We start from the raw sequence: 20,740 nt of genomic DNA, 5'->3' as shown, positions 1-20,740 counted from the left end.
CAAAACCCTGTTGGGTACTCCACTATTGCCTTCATGAACAATGTAGTGAAGTTCCTTAGCCCATTCATGTCTCAGCTTGCTTCTCTGGGAAATGGAAGTGAACTTGTGTGACTTCGAGTCAATAGTGACATACAAGGACAAGGCAGTAGGAGTGGACTGAATTCTAGTCCATTATTGAAATTTGTGACAAATCTGTAGACAACTCCAAATGAGTTCTGGTTTCAATGCAAGGTAAGACATTAAAAATTGGTATGCTTCTTTTCAGGATTTAGCAAATTTGAAGAAAATACATCAAACTCCCAATGGCATGTCTCTTTATCAGTTTCATTTAAGAAGGAGCCCCTTGGCCAAAAGCCCAGCTTCATCCAGCCTCTGTCAAGCCTCAGGGTGCACAACGGGGAGACAGTCAGATTTCATGCGAGGGTTTCTGGCATTCCCAAGCCAGAAATCCAATGGTTTCATAACCAGCAGCTAATTCTACCAACAAAAGATGTAGTTTTCCATTTTGAGGAGTCCACAGGCATGGCTTTAATGCTTATAGTTGATGCTTACTCAGAGCATGCTGGGCAGTACTCTTGCAAAGCAGCCAATAGTGCTGGGGAAGCCACTTGTGCAGCTACACTCACAGTGACTCCAAAAGGTAAAGCCCATCTTGCTTCAAGGACTTTGATTTGCTGTATACCTCTCAGTCCCACTGTTACTAATGAGAGTCTCTGCTGTTTGTTTTATTGCATACTGTGGTCAGTCCATAACTTACTAATAAAATAACATGCAATAACTCCCCCTAGGTCCTCAATTATGGGTTAACCTACATACTTTAAATTTCACTGAAGTATGTGTTCTATGCACTAGAGAACCAATAATTATTTTATTAGGCACCACCTTTGCTTGGCTTCTTTACTCTTCTAAGCAATATTGTATCATTGCATCATTAAATGATCTATTTGCTGATTATTACTTACTGTACTTTAAGTAAGTACAGTATTGCTTACTGTACTTTAAGTACAGTATTGCTTACTGTACTTAAAGTACAGTATTGCTTACTGTACTTAAAGTACAGTATTGCTTACTGTACTTAAAGTAAGTACAGTATTGCTTGCTGTGCTTAAAGTAAGTACAGTATTGCTTGCTGTGCTTAAAGTAAGTACAGTATTGCTTGCTGTGCTTAAAGTAAGTACAGTATTGCTTGCTGTGCTTAAAGTAAGTACAGTATTGCTTGCTGTGCTTAAAGTAAGTACAGTATTACTTGCTGTGCTTAAAGTAAGTACAGTATTACTTGCTGTGCTTAAAGTAAGTACAGTATTACTTGATGTACTTAAAGCATACAGTGGATGGAGAGCAAATGCTAACCCAAATACAGTCAGCTAGAGGGAGAGAGAAAGACAGACTGGGTCACTTTGGATAGCTGAAATGACAACAGAAAGAAGGAACCAGATACTGCATGGCATCTGCATGAGTCTTCATCAACCACTCAGCACTGAATCACCAGGAATGAATTTTCTTTTGTGTGATCCTGACATCTAGATCATATTGCATCTGGCATGCTGCTTTCAAGTGACAACTACGTCTTTCATCTTCATCTTCCATGCCATTTTGTGTTACTAACATGGGCAAGTGACAAAGCTTAGATCTTAATATTCTTTTCTTTTTCTTGTCACTTGATTATACAGTGCAAGCCCTAGATAGGCAAAGTTCTGGGAAAGATGTAAGAGAGTCCACCAAGTCCCAGGCAGTGGCAGATTCCTCTTTCACAAAGGAGGAGAGCAAAATATCTCAAAAGGAAATTAAGTCATTTCAAGGATCATCATATGAATATGAAGTGCAGGTTTTTGAAAGTGTATCTCAAAGTTCCATCCACACAGCTGCATCTGTTCAAGATACACAGTTGCGCCATACTGCATCCCTTTCACAAATTGCAGAAAGCACTGAGCTATCTAAGGAATGTGCTGAAGAGTCCGCGGGTGAGGCGCCCAAGATTCTCCTGCATCTTCAGGACGTCACTGTAAAGTGTGGTGACATGGCTCAATTCCTCTGTGTTTTAAAAGATGATTCTTTCATTGATGTAACCTGGACTCACGAAGGTGCAAAGATAGAGGAATCCGAGAGACTGAAACAATCACAAAATGGAAATATTCAGTTTCTTACCATATGTAATGTTCAGCTGGTAGACCAAGGACTATACAGCTGCATTGTACACAATGACTGTGGAGAGAGGACAACGTCAGCAGTACTAAGTGTAGAAGGTGGTTAATTGATTTTTAGCTATGACTTGCTTCATTTCATCCTCATCGCTTTATGCAGCTTTTCTGCCATGCAAATTCAATCGACGAATATATTAATTAGAATATCTCTAAACTAGCACCCTATTCATAAGTGACTTCTGAAAGTCAGCCAAGTCATTGGCCATGATTATCCTGAAAATTTAACTTACCAGTCTGGATTCAGAAAGTTTAATTTTTAAACGTAGGTTCGGGAAGCAAAGGTTTATTTCCTATGTGCTGCATTTTCTAATATTTACCAACGCACTACCAAGAAAGTGTAGCAAAGTTAAAATGTTGTAGTCTGAGAAGTACTTATTGGGTATTTATTATTGTGCCAGATACTGTGGTAAATTTCAGTTTAATTGTTTTAATAGCAAGAGGTTCAACAATTCTTATCTCCTCTTTATTTTCACATCTGGAGGTTCTAGTTGTTTACAAAGGGGCCATGAAAATAGAAAATTGGGACCAAGTACAGTGGCTCCTGCCTGTAATCCCAGCACTTTGGGAGGCCGAGGCAGCCAGATCACTTGAGGTCAGGAGTTTGAGACCAGCCTGGCTAATATGGTGAAACCCCATCTCTACTAAAAATACAAAAATTAGCCAGGCATGTTGGATGGTGGTGCATGCCTGTAATCCCAACTACTCAGGAGGCTGAGGCCAGGAGAATCGCTTGAACCCAGGAGGCAGAGGTTGCAGTGAGCCGAAATAGGGTCACTGCACTCCAGCCTGGGCAACAGAGCTAGACTCCATCTCCAAAAAAGAAAAATAGAAAATTGGGCACTGAAAATAGCAAGGCTCTCTCTGGACCAAAATTAGAAGTCTCTAGATATTTCTCCATAAATGATGCTGCTTTTACAGGCTTAAAATCCTCCTGGAATTGTATAATTTTCTCATGGCAAGATCACAATTTTTGTCGTTATTGGGCTTGATTCTCCATTATGTCTGGAAGAGCAGGAATAAACTTGTCTGGGCAAGTGATAACTTCTTCCTCTTATCCATGGACTTTCCTTTTGGATATTAATGAAATGAGAAAAATATTTTTCAGGTGTCATAAGCCTGTGTTGTGTGCCCATAGTCAAAACAGCTTCACTGAGTCTCATGGAAGGAAGCTGGTGGAATAAGTTCAGGCATCTCCAGGGGTCTGTGGAAAGCTCTGGCCTCAAGTTCCTCCCTGATCCTGGCCATAGTGGTGTTAGGGATGAAAAGGGGGCAATGCAGTGCTATGTAGGTGCACAGCCATCTCTGCACAGAATTTTGAAACAGTGGCCTTTCTTCCTACCCAGTACAGAGAATACAGTTCATTGATTCATATAATGTATCCACAACACCTACTCACCAAAAAGAGGTCTTATTCTTTCTTAATGAGATTTTGTTCTATAGCTATCTCTCATTCTGTCACCATAGCCTACAAAGGCAATATCTCAAGAACTGAGGTCTAGTTATGTAAATTAGATAGAAAATTCCACCAGCCAGAGAGCTGACCCTCAATTTCACTACAGCTGCTGGCTAGCACAGTAATCACACAGAGTGACTATTTATTTGGAGGTGTTGTCTACAAGTCCTGTAGGTGACAGTGTGACAATTTTTTCAGTAATGTAATTGGGAGTTGGCTGTGTTGTGAAGGTGGGAGAAATGTAGATCTCTTAACTCACTTCCTAAAGAATCTAGTGCTATAGTGCAGTGTTTGACTGTCATATTCCCAGAATTGATTTGAACTCGGCTCTTTTGCCCTAGGATCTCCAGTTCATTCAGTTCCAATTGATAATATTATTAAAGTGTTCTTGAAGCAAAAGAATTTTTTTGAACATCCAACTGCCTTACTTGTACCTAAGAAAGTTGAAAGATAAGACATTTTTAGATGTTTGAAGAGTGAAAGATCAGGCACAGTTGTCTAATTATTTGACATAGGCCAGTCTTTATATGTTCCTTTTTTATTTTGGCTTAATAAGTTCATATAGGCTACAGAGTTATCCACCAAGATCAAGTAGGAATGTCAAACCCCTGGAAGTCTTTTTGAATACAGTTATTATGTGCATAATAAACATAAACATATCGTATATAAGTTTCATGACTAACATGCTGCCTTTCCTTCTCATCCTAATGACATTCCATCTTCTCCACATTCAGCATGTTTTTTATTCTTACAAACACAGCTAATTTATGCCTTTCCCTAACTTTATTCTTACCTAGCAAAAGAATCGCAAGCCAGAGCACTTACAAAAATTACTCTGGGTTCTGACACTAAAAGTATTAAAACACTCAAAGAGTCACAAATTAAAACAACCCGTGAAGTAAAAAGAGAATCGTCAAAGAAAACATCAAGTTTGTCATTAACTTCATGCCAAAAACCGTAAGAAACTGAGAACAAGGGAATAAAGTCTACTGACAGGATACCACGTGAACTGAAGACTGAGAGTGATACGAGAGCCCCAGCCTTTCCCAAGGAGCTGCCCTAGATATGACTGTGTCTAAAAGCTGTGCATATTCCTTGTGGAATAAAAACAGTTTTGATAAGTCTTTGTTTTGTTTCTTAATATGTAATTTGGACTTCGTGTAGTTCAAAGTTTGAAAGGTGGTTCAAATCAAAGGAGTATTTACTAGCAGGAAAAACTGAGAATAGCCCTCTGCTAAAGTAGCAATTTAGAAAATGCATGTTCTTTCTAAATGTGATTTCATCTCTTAGCAAGTGTTTAGTCAATAGGACATTTTTTAGAAAATAATATTCCTTCGGTTTGTAGATTGCTTTCTGCATGCATGTAAAGGCATGGGGAATTATAGAACTAAAAGTGGAAATTTCATGAAGAACCTAAAATAAAAATGTTTTAAATCTTTCTGTCAACATTGTCATGTGTTTTATCAGCTCAATAGTTTGTTTGGCATGGACTTTTTGGTAAATTCGGGGAATGCAGTTTTCTGTTGTTATAATAAAAAGAAAACTTTAATCATACAAGTCATGAATTGATGCAGAAAACATATGCAATTAATCACTAAAATCTCTTTATATGTTTTTCTATTTTAGCTCCTGAATCAATTTTGCATGAGAGGATTGAACAAGAGATTGAGATGGAAATGAAAGGTATTGTTATAATGGATGTGAGATTTAAGTAGAAATTCTAAAGGATTAATAGGATCCTTGAGTTGCCTTCTTTCTCTTAGTATTATTGAGAAAAAAATGACATAGATATACAAATATATCTCTTAGAGTATATATTACTATGTCGCATGCTTGGTTTAGAATTTTGATGGTTACATGCATTTCACAGTAATTTATTGTATGTTAATTTAAAATTTTGTATTTAAAATTTATCAGCCAAATTCAACTTTATGTTTGCAGTCATTTCCAAAAGTGTGTATTAGGAAAAGTTGTCATCTTAATGCATGAAATCATGAAGTAGAAGTTTGTTTTCAAAATCACGGTGAATTACATTGAAAATAGACAATAACCTAGCTGTCATTCTCAGAATGCAATGTCGTGAATGAATTATGATTGAAATGCTACTTTACTGAGGTTGTGTGAAAACATTACATTCCCATCTGGTTTACACTTCATGCACATATATCATTTTAACATTGATATGTCTCTTACACTGGCTTGCAGATAGCTGCCTTATGTGATCCTTATTGCCTGCTTTTCTTTGCATAACATTGTGACTTTATGGCTGTATTAGTTCGAATAAACGCCTTCTCATTTTATTTTAGCTAATTACTTATGGTTATAGTTCTTGTATATACTCTTTAAATAGTTGATTCTCAAAAATATAATAATTTAATCTACAATCAAAAGAATCAGAAAGGGCGTTTATTCCACTCTCTGCAAGTCAGGTAAGATTTTCCACTTAGCCATCAAAAGAACAAAGTTTTCCTGCTCTCAAAACAAATATGCACAGGAACATGTTATTTTGAAATGCATTTTTGCTTGTTCAAGAAGAAATTTCAACAGTTTGAAGAAAAGACCAGACAACGAACGATTTTCGTGTCAGAATCTTTTAAACAGAGCATGGTGTTGCGTTTATTCGAACAAATATGGTGAGTGAATTTTTCTATGGATTTGTGAGATCTGTAGCATGCAATTTATTTCATTTCCTATTTTGCAATTTTATTTACTTTCAACTTTTTCAAGTTCTATGGAAAATAGTAAAGGTTTTTTTTTTTTCCAGAATTATTCTCCGAGGGGGAATCTGAACATTCAGAAAGGGATACACGTGACGCCTTTTCAGATTCTGAAGACATAGACCACAACTCCATGGCTGCTAAAAGATATGCAAGTAGAATATCATCTACAAGCTCCTGGCCTGAATATTTTAAGCCTTCTTTTACCCAGAAACTTACATTTAAATATGTTTTAGAGGGTGAACCGGTTGTTTTTACATGTAGATTAATTGCCTGTCCAACTCCAGAAATGACTTGGTTTCATAACAATCGGCCCATCCCAACAGGTCTTCGTCGGATTATAAAAGCTGAGAGTGATTTACACCATCACTCTTCCAGCTTAGAGATTAAAAGGGTCCAAGACAGAGATTCTGGAAGTTATAGGTTACTAGCAATTAATAGTGAAGGGTCTGCTGAATCAACTGCATCATTGCTTGTTATCCAAAAAGGGCAAGATGAGAAATATTTAGAATTTCTGAAAAGAGCAGAACGGACACATGAAAATGTGGAGGCTTTAGTTGAAAGGGGAGAAGATAGGATAAAGGTTGACCTGAGGTTTACTGGCTCTCCCTTTAACAAAAAACAAGATGTGGAACAAAAGGGAATGATGAGAACTATACATTTTAAGACAATGAGTTCTGCCAAGAAAACAGATTACATGTATGATGAAGAATATTTAGAAAGTAAATCTGACATAAGAGGTTGGCTTAATGTAGGTGAAAGTTTCCTGGACGAGGAGACCAAAGTGAAGTTGCAACGTTTAAGGGAGGCTAGAAAAACGTTAATGGAGAAAAAGAAATTATCTCTTTTAGATACGTCTTCTGAAATAAGCTCAAGAACTTTGAGAAGTGAAGCTAGTGATAAAGATATTCTGTTCTCTAGAGAGGACATGAAAATCAGATCTATGTCTGATCTAGCTGAAAGTTATAAGGTAAATCATTCAGCTGAGAGTATTGTGCAAAATCCACATGCCCTTTCTAATCAAATGGATCAAAATATAGAATCTGAGGAACTTCCCACAAGCTTTCAAACTATTGTTGATGAAGAAATTTTCCAGACTGAAACAAGAATGAGCCAAGAAGCACTGGTAAAGGAAAGTCTACCAAAAGACCATTTATATGGTGAAATTCTAGTAAATGAAAATACCCAAGCAAGAGGACAGCTGGAAGAAATTATGGCCAATGCTACAATTGGAGAGTCATCCACATATATCACTAATGTATGTGAGAAGGAGGAAGTATATGAGACTCCTGAAAATGTGTCTCAAGCTATTACACCACATGCCAGCGAATCTTTTGGTACACTTGTAAATGTTGAAGAAAGTGAAGAAATAGCTAGTGAAAGAATAAAAAAGGATGATTTGAGAGAATTACAACTCTCTGCTTCTACACAAATTGATGAATTCAAAACTGAACAGATGGAAGAAAACATGAGATTTTTTGAAAATTCTTTTCGAAAACGCCCACAACGTTGCCCACCTTCACTTCTTCAAGAAATTGAATCTCAAGAAGTTTATGAAGGTGACAGTTGTAATTTCGTGTGTCATTTTCAAGGATATCCTCAACCTATAGTGACGTGGTATAACAATGACATGCCAATCCCACGTAATCAAAACTTTATCATTCATTCTTTGGAAAACTATTCAATATTAACTCTTTCATCTGTTCATCATCAGAATGAAGGTTCTATTACTTGTGTGCTATTTAACCAATATGGAACAGTAAAAACAACCAGTATGCTTAAAGTGAAAGCAAAACAAAAACATGATGTCAAAGCACATAAAGTCCCAGTGTTCCATGACTACTTGGATGAGGAAGAAGAGCTAGCATTGGCGTTTGACCAAGCAAAAGGCGCCCATCCATCTATGAGTCAAGAGGGCCAAACAAATCTTCATTTCTTAAAAACTAACCCACCAGTTCCTCCCTCTGGAGACACAGAATTGCTTTCCTTTCCTGTAGAAATTCAGGTAACAGCAGCTACTCCTATCCCAGAACAGGATAAAGAGTCTAAAGAAGTGTTTCAAACTGTGGAGCTGGAACCTAAAGCAATGCCTCAAGATCAAGTTACTCAATCACCAAAACACAGATTTGTATTTTTGTCTGATATTACTAATGAACCACCAAAAATGTTACAAGAAATGCCAAAGTATGCCAGGTGTAGAGAAGGGGATTCCATCATTCTTGAATGTTTAATATCTGGTGAGCCCCAGCCAGTTGTAACATGGTTTCAAAATGGAGTCCTTTTAAAGCAGAACCAGAAGTTTCAGTTTGAAGAAGTTAATTGTAGCCACCAATTATATATTAAGGATGTTAATTCTCAAGATTCTGGAAAATATAAATGTGTTGCTGAAAACAATTCAGGGGCAGTTGAAAGTGTTTCAGATCTAACAGTGGAGCCTGTCACTTATAGAGAAAATAGTCAATTCGAAAATATTGGTGAAATTTATGGAAAATATTCCAGAGATCAGCAACTGCAAGACCAGGGAGAATCTGTAAGGGCACATTTTTATGATTATCTGGCTGGTCCCTTTACTCCCTGGACAAATGTAAAAGAATATTCAGTAAGGGACTATTTTCAAAGCCTTGAGACTATTGAGCAAATAGACCAGAAAGAGCAGGTGCGTTGCATACCTTCTAGAGAAAAAATTCCCAGATTTGTGCATGGTGCTTCAAGAACCATAAAAATCAGCAAGCCCATCAGGGCTGAATTCATACAATGTCAGGCTGAAGGGAAAGAGAGACATGTAAGTGAAAAATCAAAGCTGCACCAAGCAGAGGGTACTGTTTATCCATTTGTTGATGATTTCAGTGATGTCACTATTAAGAAAGAAATAAGAAATAATTTTGGAAAACTTGGTAGATCAGAAAAGGAAAATGTACAAGAATGTGCCCAAAGTGACTATTTACCAAATATTCACTCTGAGAGAATTTCTGACAGTTACAATACAAAAGATTCATCTGCCATTGTATATGAAGAATCCCTTGGTGAAGAGATACACTACCCGGGGAAAAAGGTGAAGCATAGATTTATCGAATTTGAAAAATTACATGTAGAAAAAGGAGTTCTAGAAAAAAGACCTACCAGAATATCATTTGTTAATCCTCCTCAAAAGAAGATTGATGACAAAGCCTTTTCATTAAAGCAAAGAGAATCAAGATCAAGCAATCTAAATGCAAATATGTATCAGGCAGAGAAAATGTCTCCAAATACTGAATCAGATTCATCTAACATTGCAATAAATTTAAAGCTGCTTTCCTCTCAAACTCATAAAGAATTTGACGCACAAGAAAGGGAACAACAGGAAAAAATAAGTCTTATAGATAAACCTGCAATTTCTAAAAGAGCTGAACATGAATCACCTATTACATTTGACTTAAAGCAGTTTCACACTCAAATAAAACACACAGATGTGAAATTCCAAGAATTAGATAGTGGTCAACCAGAAGAAGCTTATTTTAAAATCCAACATCCTGCTGACACTGAGAACATTGTATTTGATCTAAAACATATGTATTCTCATATAGGAGATCCAGCTCTGGAGTTCCAAGGGCAAGAAACTAGGGAACAGCAGGAAATACATTATAAAGAAAAAATTCCTAGCCCTGAAACATTACAACCTGACACACAGAATATTTCTAAAGGTGTGCAAAATAATGTATTTGCCAGTCAAGAAATTTCTTCCAGTCAAGAGCTTTCAAATAGAACTATGGTGGAGAAAAGTAGTATTGATGAAAATTCCATTTCTTTTGAAAAAGAGGTCCGACATGTACAGGAACAAAACTTAGACATTTTAAAAACTGATCTTTCTCTTAAATCCTTTTCTGAAGAAATCTATAGTGAATCATGTGCCCTACTTCCAACCTCATCTGCAGATATAGAAGAAACTGATCTTTCTGAGAAAAGTTGTCCTCTAGAAAATGGAGGCAGAAGTTCCATCTCACATTTGAAAAAAGCAGCAAGTGAGGAAAAGCCTTTAGGGGTTGGTGAAGTGGAAGAAGAATGCACTCTAGAACCAGAGTTGGCAGCATTTCCAAAGCAGGATGGTGGGACACAGGAATACACAGATGCCGCTTTGGAAGACCACAGAGGTGATGTTCAGGAAGCTGACACACTCCATAGACAGCTCTCCCTGAGTCAGTGCTTCCCACTCTTGATGACTGAAGAACAACAGAATCCAGGTGAACAAATAAGTACAAACATTCATGCCTCTGGAGAAGAAAAATGTTATGAAGAAGTTCAAGTTCAGAATGAAGCTTCTTTCTCCACTTTAGAAGGAAAAATGATAGAAACTAGTTTTTCTCAAAATATTCCTAAATTAGATGAGGCACATACCACTGAGGCAGCAGAATCTGAGACCTCCCTAACACAATATTTACTTGCTGCTGGAAAGCGTGAGGTTCCTGAAACTAAAGATACCAGAGACCAGGCAAAGCTTGTCCAGAGTGAATCAATCACTTCAATGGAGGTGGAAGAAGTAACTTTCAACACTGTGTATGAATACTACAACCAGAAACAGGAATCACTAGGTCGTCCATTTTCTCCTGAGTCTGACATTTCCATTGGTGTGGGAAGTACAACCAGTGAAGAAATATCTGAGTTAGATCAGTTTTATACCCCACCATCATCTGTTGAATATTTTGAATCTCCAAAGTCCCCTGACTTATATTTTAATCCTTCAGATATAACTAAACAATCCTCAATACATTCAGGAGGTGAGACAGTTGAAAGATATTCCACACCTTTAGGGGAAGTTGCTGAAAGATATTCAACACCTTCCGAAGGTGAGGTAGGAGAAAGATACTCCACACCCCCAGGGGAGACACTAGAGAGATACTCCACACCTCCAGGAGAGACTCTAGAGAGATACTCCACACCCCCAGGAGAGACTCTAGAGAGATACTCCACACCCCCAGGAGAGACTCTAGAGAGATATTCCACACCCCCAGGAGAGACTCTAGAGAGATATTCCACACCCCCAGGAGAGACTCTAGAGAGATACTCCACACCCCCAGGAGAGACTCTAGAGCAATATTCCACACCCCCAGGGGAGGCACTAGAGAGATATTCTATTCCTACTGGAGGACCAAACCCCACTGGTACTTTTAAAACATATCCATCAAAAATAGAAAGGGAAGACGGTACACCAAATGAGCATTTCTATACACCTACAGAAGAGAGAGGTTCAGCTTATGAAATATGGCATTCCGATTCATTTGGTACACCCAATGAAGCCATTGAGCCAAAAGACAATGAAATGCCTCCATCTTTTATTGAACCTCTGACCAAAAGGAAGGTATATGAAAACACAACACTAGGCTTCATTGTTGAAGTTGAAGGTCTTCCAGTTCCTGGTGTGAAATGGTATCGAAATAAATCTTTACTAGAGCCAGATGAAAGAATCAAAATGGAAAGAGTGGGTAATGTGTGTTCACTGGAAATTTCTAACATTCAAAAAGGAGAAGGGGGAGAGTACATGTGTCATGCTGTAAACATCATAGGGGAAGCAAAGAGCTTTGCAAATGTAGACATAATGCGCCAGGAAGAAAGAGTGGTGGCACTACCACCTCCAGTAACACATCAGCATGTCATGGAGTTTGATTTGGAACACACCACATCATCAAGAACACCTTCTCCTCAAGAAATTGTCCTGGAAGTTGAATTAAGTGAAAAAGACGTTAAAGAATTTGAGAAGCAGGTGAAAATAGTGACAGTTCCCGAATTTACTCCTGACCATAAAAGTATGATTGTGAGTCTAGATGTTCTTCCATTTAATTTTGTAGATCCAAATATGGATTCAAGGGAGGGAGAAGACAAAGAACTAAAAATTGATTTAGAAGTATTTGAAATGCCTCCTCGCTTTATAATGCCTATTTGTGATTTTAAAATTCCAGAAAATTCAGATGCTGTATTCAAATGTTCAGTCATAGGGATCCCGACTCCCGAAGTTAAGTGGTATAAAGAATATATGTGTATTGAGCCAGATAATATTAAATACGTGATTAGCGAGGAGAAGGGAAGTCACACTCTTAAAATTCGAAATGTCTGTCTTTCTGATAGTGCAACATACAGGTGCAGAGCTGTGAATTGTGTAGGAGAGGCTATCTGTCGGGGATTCCTCACCATGGGAGATTCTGAAATATTTGCTATGATAGCAAAGAAAAGCAAAGTGACTTTAAGCAGTTTAATGGAAGAATTGGTCTTAAAGAGCAACTACACAGACAGTTTTTTTGAATTTCAGGTGGTGGAAGGGCCTCCCAGGTTTATCAAAGGTATTTCTGAGTGTTATGCACCAATAGGTACAGCAGCATATTTTCAGTGCTTAGTTCGTGGCTCTCCAAGACCCACGGTTTACTGGTACAAAGATGGAAAGTTAGTCCAAGGAAGAAGGTTCAGTGTTGAGGAAAGTGGCACAGGGTTCCACAACCTGTTTATAACAAGCTTAGTAAAGAGTGATGAAGGAGAGTATAGGTGTGTAGCTACAAACAAATCAGGAATGGCTGAGAGCTTTGCAGCACTCACCTTAACTTAAAATGTAATGTTTTAGTGCCTCAGTAATTATTAGCATTGATCTGAGTGCATATTTTCCAAATTATGTGGATCTAATAAACTTCCAAACAGGCCCACCATATTTGAATTCATTACCTTGGAGACCCCTAAAGAAATAATCTCTATGTAGAAATCTCATCTTTGTAATACATGTAAATATTTTGTTATCTGAACTGTGGAATCATCACTTGTGTCAATCATGCTGTGTAATACCAAACACAATTAAATCTCTCCTTGGCTACCTAATTGTTTGTACTTCTATTTACCCTCATGCCTCCTCCACAAAGTGTTTCAGTGGAATGGACTCTCTTTTAGCAGATAAACCATATATGCAAAAGTACAATGTAAAAGTGGAGACCATATCAGATGACCACGCAGACAAATTGGTAAGGGCAAATCTCTCTGCTCCCATTCTAAGTTATTTTTGGAATTTTAACCCCTTTGCATCCAAACTCATGTTTATTTACTTTGACTTAGAATAGGCAAAACAAACAACAAAAACCAGCTTCTCCCAATTGGCAACTAACTCTATAATCTGTTTGACATTTCAATCTTAATATATTAACTTCATCTCTTTTAAAAATATTTTCTTTATTAATATTCCTCTTCATAAGTGCTTTAATTCTCACTGGCTTCAAGGGACCAATTGTGCTCTTTGTGGGCAGGGTTCACCTAGACATTTGCAGAATAAGCAAATAGATCTTTCCACTTTTGGAGATACCTTATTTTTCTCCATTTTTGAGATGACATCAAGTGTAAAATGCAGCAATAATTTAGTATTGGCCTGGGGAAAAAAGGGAAACTATCATATTGTGTTTACATATAGATTTTAAAACTGTATTCTGATTTCAGAATCTTTAAAATTTAAAAAAAGGTGGGATATTTTTAGAATTGAGACAATATGGTAATTTGTATTTCAGATTATATATAAATAACAAGATAACAAGCTTTCCTATCAGTTTCACTGAATTTCATCTTTAAAACGAATATAGCTTAATAAGCATTCAATTTTTATTGTGATGTTTATGTTTCTAAAGTAACTCTTTAATTTTGTCTTTTAAAATTAAAATAACAGTAAATTAACATACTCCTTAATATCTTACTTATATACTAACGTGGACCCAAGTCTTCTCATATAAGACTCGACAAATATAAAAAATTCTGAAAATGAAGGGTAGGACCAAAAGACCTTAGAGGTGATCATTCAACAATACAATTCTGTGTTAAGCTAATAGTAATTATTCCTAATACAATTTAGAATAAACTTTAATTTTGTAACAAAGGACGAGAGAAATAATATTACAATGAAAGATAAATTTTATCTCCCTCCACCTCTTAAATTACTTATTGTTACTTAATGGCTACATTTGTCACCTGCATTTAGCAATATTTAAGTACCATTATCATATTTAAAATGCTAATTTTAATTAGAAATGTAAACACTTAATTTAAATTTAATTTTCAAAAGAATTCATATCCAATTATGTTTATTATGTTTCTTTCATCTGTCAATCTTTATTCTCAACATGGGAATTCTCTAACAGCTATCCAAATGAAAGAAGCAATAGAGACAATGTACAGAAAATAGGCAGAGCAGCCAGGCCTCCCCTGCCTCCCTCACAAAAAAAATTTTGAATTATCTGTTTGAGCCACCATAACTCATCAGCATAGATACACTATTGTAGAACAATCATTCCTGTTCCAACCAGTGAGCACACAATATCTGTGATAATAATTATAGACATAATGTAATATATCACATCACAAATTCCTGAAATAAAACTAATTCTATAGATTAGGAACTTAGAGATTTATTCTGCACTTAGTCACATAATGGATGTTAAAATTAATGAGAAACTCAGATTGAGGCAAGCATGACAAGCATGCTTTACTCAAACATCATACAGCACAGCAACAGTTCAAACCTTGTTTCTTAAAAAAAGAGAAAGAGAGAAATAGAAAAATGTTTTTATGTCCTACTGGATTTCAGGAAGAGCTGAAAAACACTCTTATTCATATAATAAAGAGGGCTTTGTTTGGTTTTGCTCATTAGAATTCTGTAATTCTGTTAGTTTCAAGTATGGTGAAGTTGAGTATACGCAGAATAACAGTGACTGAATAAAGAAAAGTAAGCCTTGGCTTACTTTAATTGTCATAGATAATGAAATGGAATTTTTTATTTTCTGACTCAATGGCACGTAACATAAAACCCCAAAATATTAATTTCTCTGATTCTGGATAAAGAATTTATTGTATTGCACATAGTTGAGTTTAGACAATTAATAGCTGCTACCACAACATGTAATTTTTTAAACTATGCCTTTCAAGTTTCAGCACATTTGAATTTCATTTACTATCCTTTTTATGGCTAATAATACCATGGCTTGAAGTAAAATATTTGAAAATAGTTCAACATAGTAGTGAGTAAGGGTATTTTAACTGTATTCACATTCATTCCCTTTACAGATATTTTGTGAGTTCAAGTGAAGGGAAAGGTAACGCGAATTATGTATTGTAGATTAAATGCGAAGTTAAGTGATCACCATTAATATGTAAAATTATCAATGGTTTTATGGTTTACTTAAAATAATAAATACCTGAATATGTATTCTGCATGCTATAGATGAGTTTCTCCAGTATTTTTACAGCCAGCAGACACTTGAGTCCTGTCTTCTAATACTTATATGCTAGAACAGAAAGGAATTAAGGTGTAAGTCTATTTCATGTGATGCAAGTGAAGTCACCAAATAAAATCATAAAACTGCCTTTTGCTAAGGCAATAAAACTACTAATAACAGGCCTGTTCTACATAGCTAAGAGGTTTAATAAAAAATCGAATTCCTTGTTTAAAATTACATGTCTTTCATCCTGTCATCCAGGATACTGTTTAAAGAGTCTCTGTTATGCACTGCTTTGTTTCTTGCTCAGTGGTTCTGTATAGGTTTTCTTATACAATAAAATACAATGAACTTTTAATATTGGAGTTGTTTTCTCTTATTTTTGATTATCTTATTTTCTTGGCTAATGCCTTATTACAAAGGCTTTGTTCAAGTAATATGGTGATTTACATAGATGAAAGAAGGCCTGCATTTCTAGAAACTGAAAACAGTGGTTCTCTTACAAATCCAAATTAAACATTTCCTGTAGCCTCTTATTTTTAATAATGACTTTAGAGGCAGTAATTAGAACATCAATGGTTTGTTTTGGAAATCATCAGTCTTTAACAAAGAAGATTATTCTTAAACTCAAGAAAACTCTAAATATAAATAACAATTCTGGATCTTTTTAGAAGTTGATTTAAATAATGCTGGATTATTATAACTAATTAGCAGTTTTTCAAACTTTAAAATTGGAATTATATCTAAAGAAAAACTCATGAGAGCATTTTTAAAACATGAACTCTATCACAGATGAAGTGGATCAAAAATTGCTTTTGTACAGTATCTATAATTTTGCATAATTTTATATGTTAAGCTAAGAAAAATTTAGAAATGTGCTTTTTGATACATTAATCTTGGAATAATCTAATCATTCCAGGAATAAAGCAGAAGGCCATCAACTGGTGTCTAATTCTTTGATTTCTATTTTTATATTAAATAAAATTTTGTAGTAAAATAATAATCATTTTTCCCCATACAGAGTTTTCTAGTTCTTTTCTGTCTGCCGAGGAAGAAGGACTTCATAGCGCCGAACTTCAATTATCTAAAATAAATGAAACACTTGAACTTTTGTCTGAATCTCCAGTTTACTCAACTAAATTTGATTCCGAAAAGGAAGGCACTGGCCCAATTTTCATCAAAGAAGTGTCAAATGCTGATATAAGCATGGGGGATGTGGCTACACTGTCTGTAACTGTCATTGGCATCCCCAAACCTAAAATTCAGTGGTTCTTTAATGGAGTGCTATTAACCCCTTCTGCTGACTACAAATTTGTTTTTGACGGTGATGATCATAGCCTGATCATTCTGTTCACCAAATTGGAGGATGAGGGAGAGTATACATGTATGGCCAGTAATGACTATGGAAAGACAATATGTAGTGCCTATCTAAAAATTAATTCCAAAGGAGAGGGTCACAAAGACACTGAAACAGAATCAGCAGTGGCAAAATCTCTGGAAAAGCTGGGAGGTCCTTGTCCTCCTCACTTCCTTAAGGAGTTAAAACCAATTCGCTGTGCTCAAGGGCTTCCTGCCATCTTTGAGTACACAGTGGTTGGAGAGCCTGCCCCTACTGTTACATGGTTCAAAGAAAACAAGCAGCTTTGCACCAGTGTTTATTACACTATCATTCATAACCCTGATGGCTCTGGAACTTTCATTGTCAATGACCCTCAGAGGGAAGACAGTGGCCTCTATGTCTGTAAAGCAGAGAATATGTTGGGTGAGTCCACCTGTGCAGCAGAGCTGCTTGTGCTTCTGGAAGACACAGACATGACTGATACCCCCTGCAAAGCAAAGTCCACACCAGAGGCTCCTGAGGATTTTCCACAGACACCCTTAAAGGGTCCCGCAGTTGAAGCACTTGACTCAGAGCAGGAAATTGCAACGTTTGTAAAAGACACCATTTTGAAAGCTGCTTTAATTACAGAAGAAAACCAGCAACTATCTTATGAGCATATTGCTAAAGCCAATGAATTGAGCAGTCAGCTTCCTTTGGGAGCTCAGGAATTGCAATCCATTTTGGAGCAAGACAAGCTCACTCCTGAAAGCACCAGGGAATTTCTTTGCATCAATGGCAGTATTCACTTTCAGCCTCTCAAGGAACCATCTCCCAACCTACAGCTGCAGATTGTACAGTCCCAGAAAACCTTCTCCAAAGAAGGTATTCTAATGCCTGAAGAGCCTGAGACACAGGCAGTTCTATCAGATACCGAGAAAATCTTCCCAAGTGCCATGTCCATAGAACAAATTAATTCATTAACAGTTGAGCCTCTGAAAACTTTATTAGCTGAACCTGAAGGGAATTATCCACAGTCTTCAATAGAACCTCCAATGCATTCTTATCTAACCTCTGTGGCTGAGGAAGTACTTTCACCAAAAGAAAAGACAGTATCTGACACCAACAGAGAGCAAAGAGTGACTCTTCAAAAGCAAGAGGCACAAAGTGCGCTCATCTTGAGTCAGAGCTTAGCTGAGGGACACGTGGAGAGTCTCCAGAGTCCTGATGTCATGATCTCTCAGGTAAACTATGAGCCCCTAGTCCCTTCAGAACACTCATGCACAGAAGGAGGTAAAATTTTGATAGAAAGTGCAAATCCACTGGAAAATGCAGGGCAAGATTCTGCGGTCAGAATTGAGGAAGGCAAGTCCTTAAGATTTCCACTAGCACTTGAAGAAAAGCAGGTACTGCTCAAAGAAGAGCATTCTGACAACGTGGTGATGCCCCCAGACCAAATCATTGAGTCTAAAAGAGAGCCCGTGGCAATAAAGAAAGTGCAGGAGGTACAGGGAAGGGACATTCTTTCTAAGGAAAGCTTGCTTTCTGGTATTCCAGAAGAGCAGAGATTAAACCTGAAAATTCAAATCCGCCGGGCTTTGCAAGCAGCCGTGGCCAGCGAGCAGCCAGGTCTTTTCTCTGAGTGGCTAAGAAACATTGAAAAGGTGGAGGTCGAGGCTGTAAACATCACCCAAGAGCCCAGACACATCATGTGCATGTACCTTGTTACTTCGGCAAAGTCTGTAACAGAAGAAGTAACCATAATTATTGAAGATGTTGATCCTCAAATGGCTAACCTGAAAATGGAACTTAGGGATGCTTTGTGTGCTATTATATATGAGGAAATAAACATCCTAACAGCTGAGGGTCCTAGAATTCAGCAAGGAGCCAAAACAAGTTTGCAAGAAGAAATGGATTCTTTTTCAGGTTCACAGAAGGTTGAACCCATTACTGAACCAGAAGTTGAATCTAAATATCTGATCTCAACTGAAGAGGTCAGTTATTTTAACGTGCAAAGTAGGGTTAAATATTTGGATGCCACACCTGTCACTAAAGGGGTTGCTTCAGCTGTTGTCTCTGACGAAAAACAAGATGAGAGTCTGAAACCATCAGAGGAAAAAGAGGAGTCTTCCTCTGAAAGTGGTACTGAGGAGGTTGCTACAGTAAAGATACAGGAAGCTGAGGGTGGCTTAATCAAAGAGGATGGCCCCATGATACATACACCTTTAGTGGACACTGTTTCTGAGGAAGGTGATATTGTACACCTCACAACATCCATAACAAATGCTAAAGAGGTGAATTGGTATTTTGAGAATAAACTGGTGCCTTCAGATGAAAAGTTCAAGTGTTTACAAGATCAAAATACATATACGCTAGTCATCGACAAAGTAAATACCGAAGACCATCAAGGAGAGTATGTCTGTGAGGCCTTGAATGACAGCGGAAAAACAGCAACTTCAGCCAAACTCACTGTAGTAAAAAGAGGTTGGATTTTAAGGATAAAATAGATCAAATGCTAACATTCACTGGATTGTAATGATTTAGCTTGCATCACTTAAATTTTCACTTATCTGCCACTTCCAGAATGTAATTTATTTAGAGTAAGAATGAAATCACAGACATAATCATGGTTATGAACTCACCTTTTCCCTTACTGCCCTGTTGGGTGCTATGCTATCATATCCATGGTACTATTTATTTTAAAAATAAAACATGTTTTCATATGTTTCATAATACCAATAGATAAGCTTTTAGTTAATTTTCATATGAAGATAACTTTCATAATATGTAATAAAAAGTATCAGTGAACACCTAGCCACTCTGAAATCACTGGTCTCACCCTTAGATTTAAAATAACCATGATTAGTTGTCTGTTTCTTTTTTCTGTTTATTTTTTGCTGTCGTTTCACTTCATCACTTTATTTAGTATATCATGTTTCTTCACATTATTTTCAGTGTTCCCATTCAGCATGGTATATTTAAAGAATATATCATGTTGTTATGCATATAATCCAATAGCATCACATTTTTTCACAATTCACTGCAAAGCAATGATTGAATATGTTTTTTTTAAAAAAGCTTATTGTCTTCTTTTGCCTTCAATGATGTTTCTCATTTTCCAGTCACTTGCCTTAAACTGCTGTAATCCATCTCACCAATTTCAACTGTTTTACTCCATTAACAGCAACAAAAGTTAGAAGAAAAAGAAAAATGTCATATGCCTGATAAGGAGGCATGTTAATGGACTCTACTTCCCTTTGCAGCTGCCCCAGTGATCAAGAGGAGAATCGAACCCCTGGAAGTAGCACTGGGCCACCTAGCCAAATTCACCTGTGAGATCCAAAGTGCTCCCAATGTCCGGTTCCAGTGGTTTAAAGCTGGCCGAGAAATTTATGAGAGTGACAAGTGTTCTATTCGATCTTCAAAGTATATCTCCAGCCTTGAAATCCTGAGAACCCAGGTGGTTGACTGCGGCGAGTATACATGCAAAGCTTCCAATGAGTATGGCAGTGTCAGCTGTACAGCCACACTAACTGTGACAGGTAAATGCCATACATTGGCACAGATGTTGTCACTTCATTGCATATTGTTGTCCTTTTTGCTTTCTGTACATGTGTGGGAAATGCTTGTATTACCAACTGGAGAGACCAACAACCAAGGCAGTAACATGGTAGGTAGGTACTGCAGAGCCTATATGGGATAAGAAATCATTATTTACAGTCACATTTCTACTACTGACCAAAGAAAAAATAATTTATTATTTGAGAACAAAGTTAAGTAATCAAATGAGCTCAGCTTGGCCCTTCATATAAAACATATCAGGACAGTTTGGTGCCACTAAAAAAAAA

The 20,740-nt window shown here is 36.9% G+C and overlaps 1 protein-coding gene across 2 annotated transcripts in view; it reads left to right on the top strand.

The window, feature by feature from the left end:
- The window catches only part of TTN (titin), a 280,746-nt gene that overhangs the window by 47,459 nt on the left and 212,547 nt on the right, over window positions 1-20,740 (top strand). Inside the window, exons 44-46 of one of the 2 annotated variants that reach the window (XM_063595464.1) lie at window positions 5,281-5,337; window positions 16,596-19,376; window positions 20,156-20,434. In XM_063595464.1, the coding sequence (XP_063451534.1) occupies window positions 5,281-5,337; window positions 16,596-19,376; window positions 20,156-20,434 (3,117 nt within the window). Of the gene's footprint in view, window positions 1-5,280; window positions 5,338-6,418; window positions 14,947-16,595; window positions 19,377-20,155; window positions 20,435-20,740 lie in introns of those variants that run through there. The other variant, XM_034954590.3, reaches the window with a different exon arrangement.

Source organism: Pan paniscus, chromosome 13 (assembly GCF_029289425.2).
Source record: "Pan paniscus chromosome 13, NHGRI_mPanPan1-v2.0_pri, whole genome shotgun sequence".
In the NCBI taxonomy this organism is placed as follows: domain Eukaryota; kingdom Metazoa; phylum Chordata; class Mammalia; order Primates; family Hominidae; genus Pan; species Pan paniscus.
This window is presented reverse-complemented; position numbering and strand designations above follow the sequence as displayed.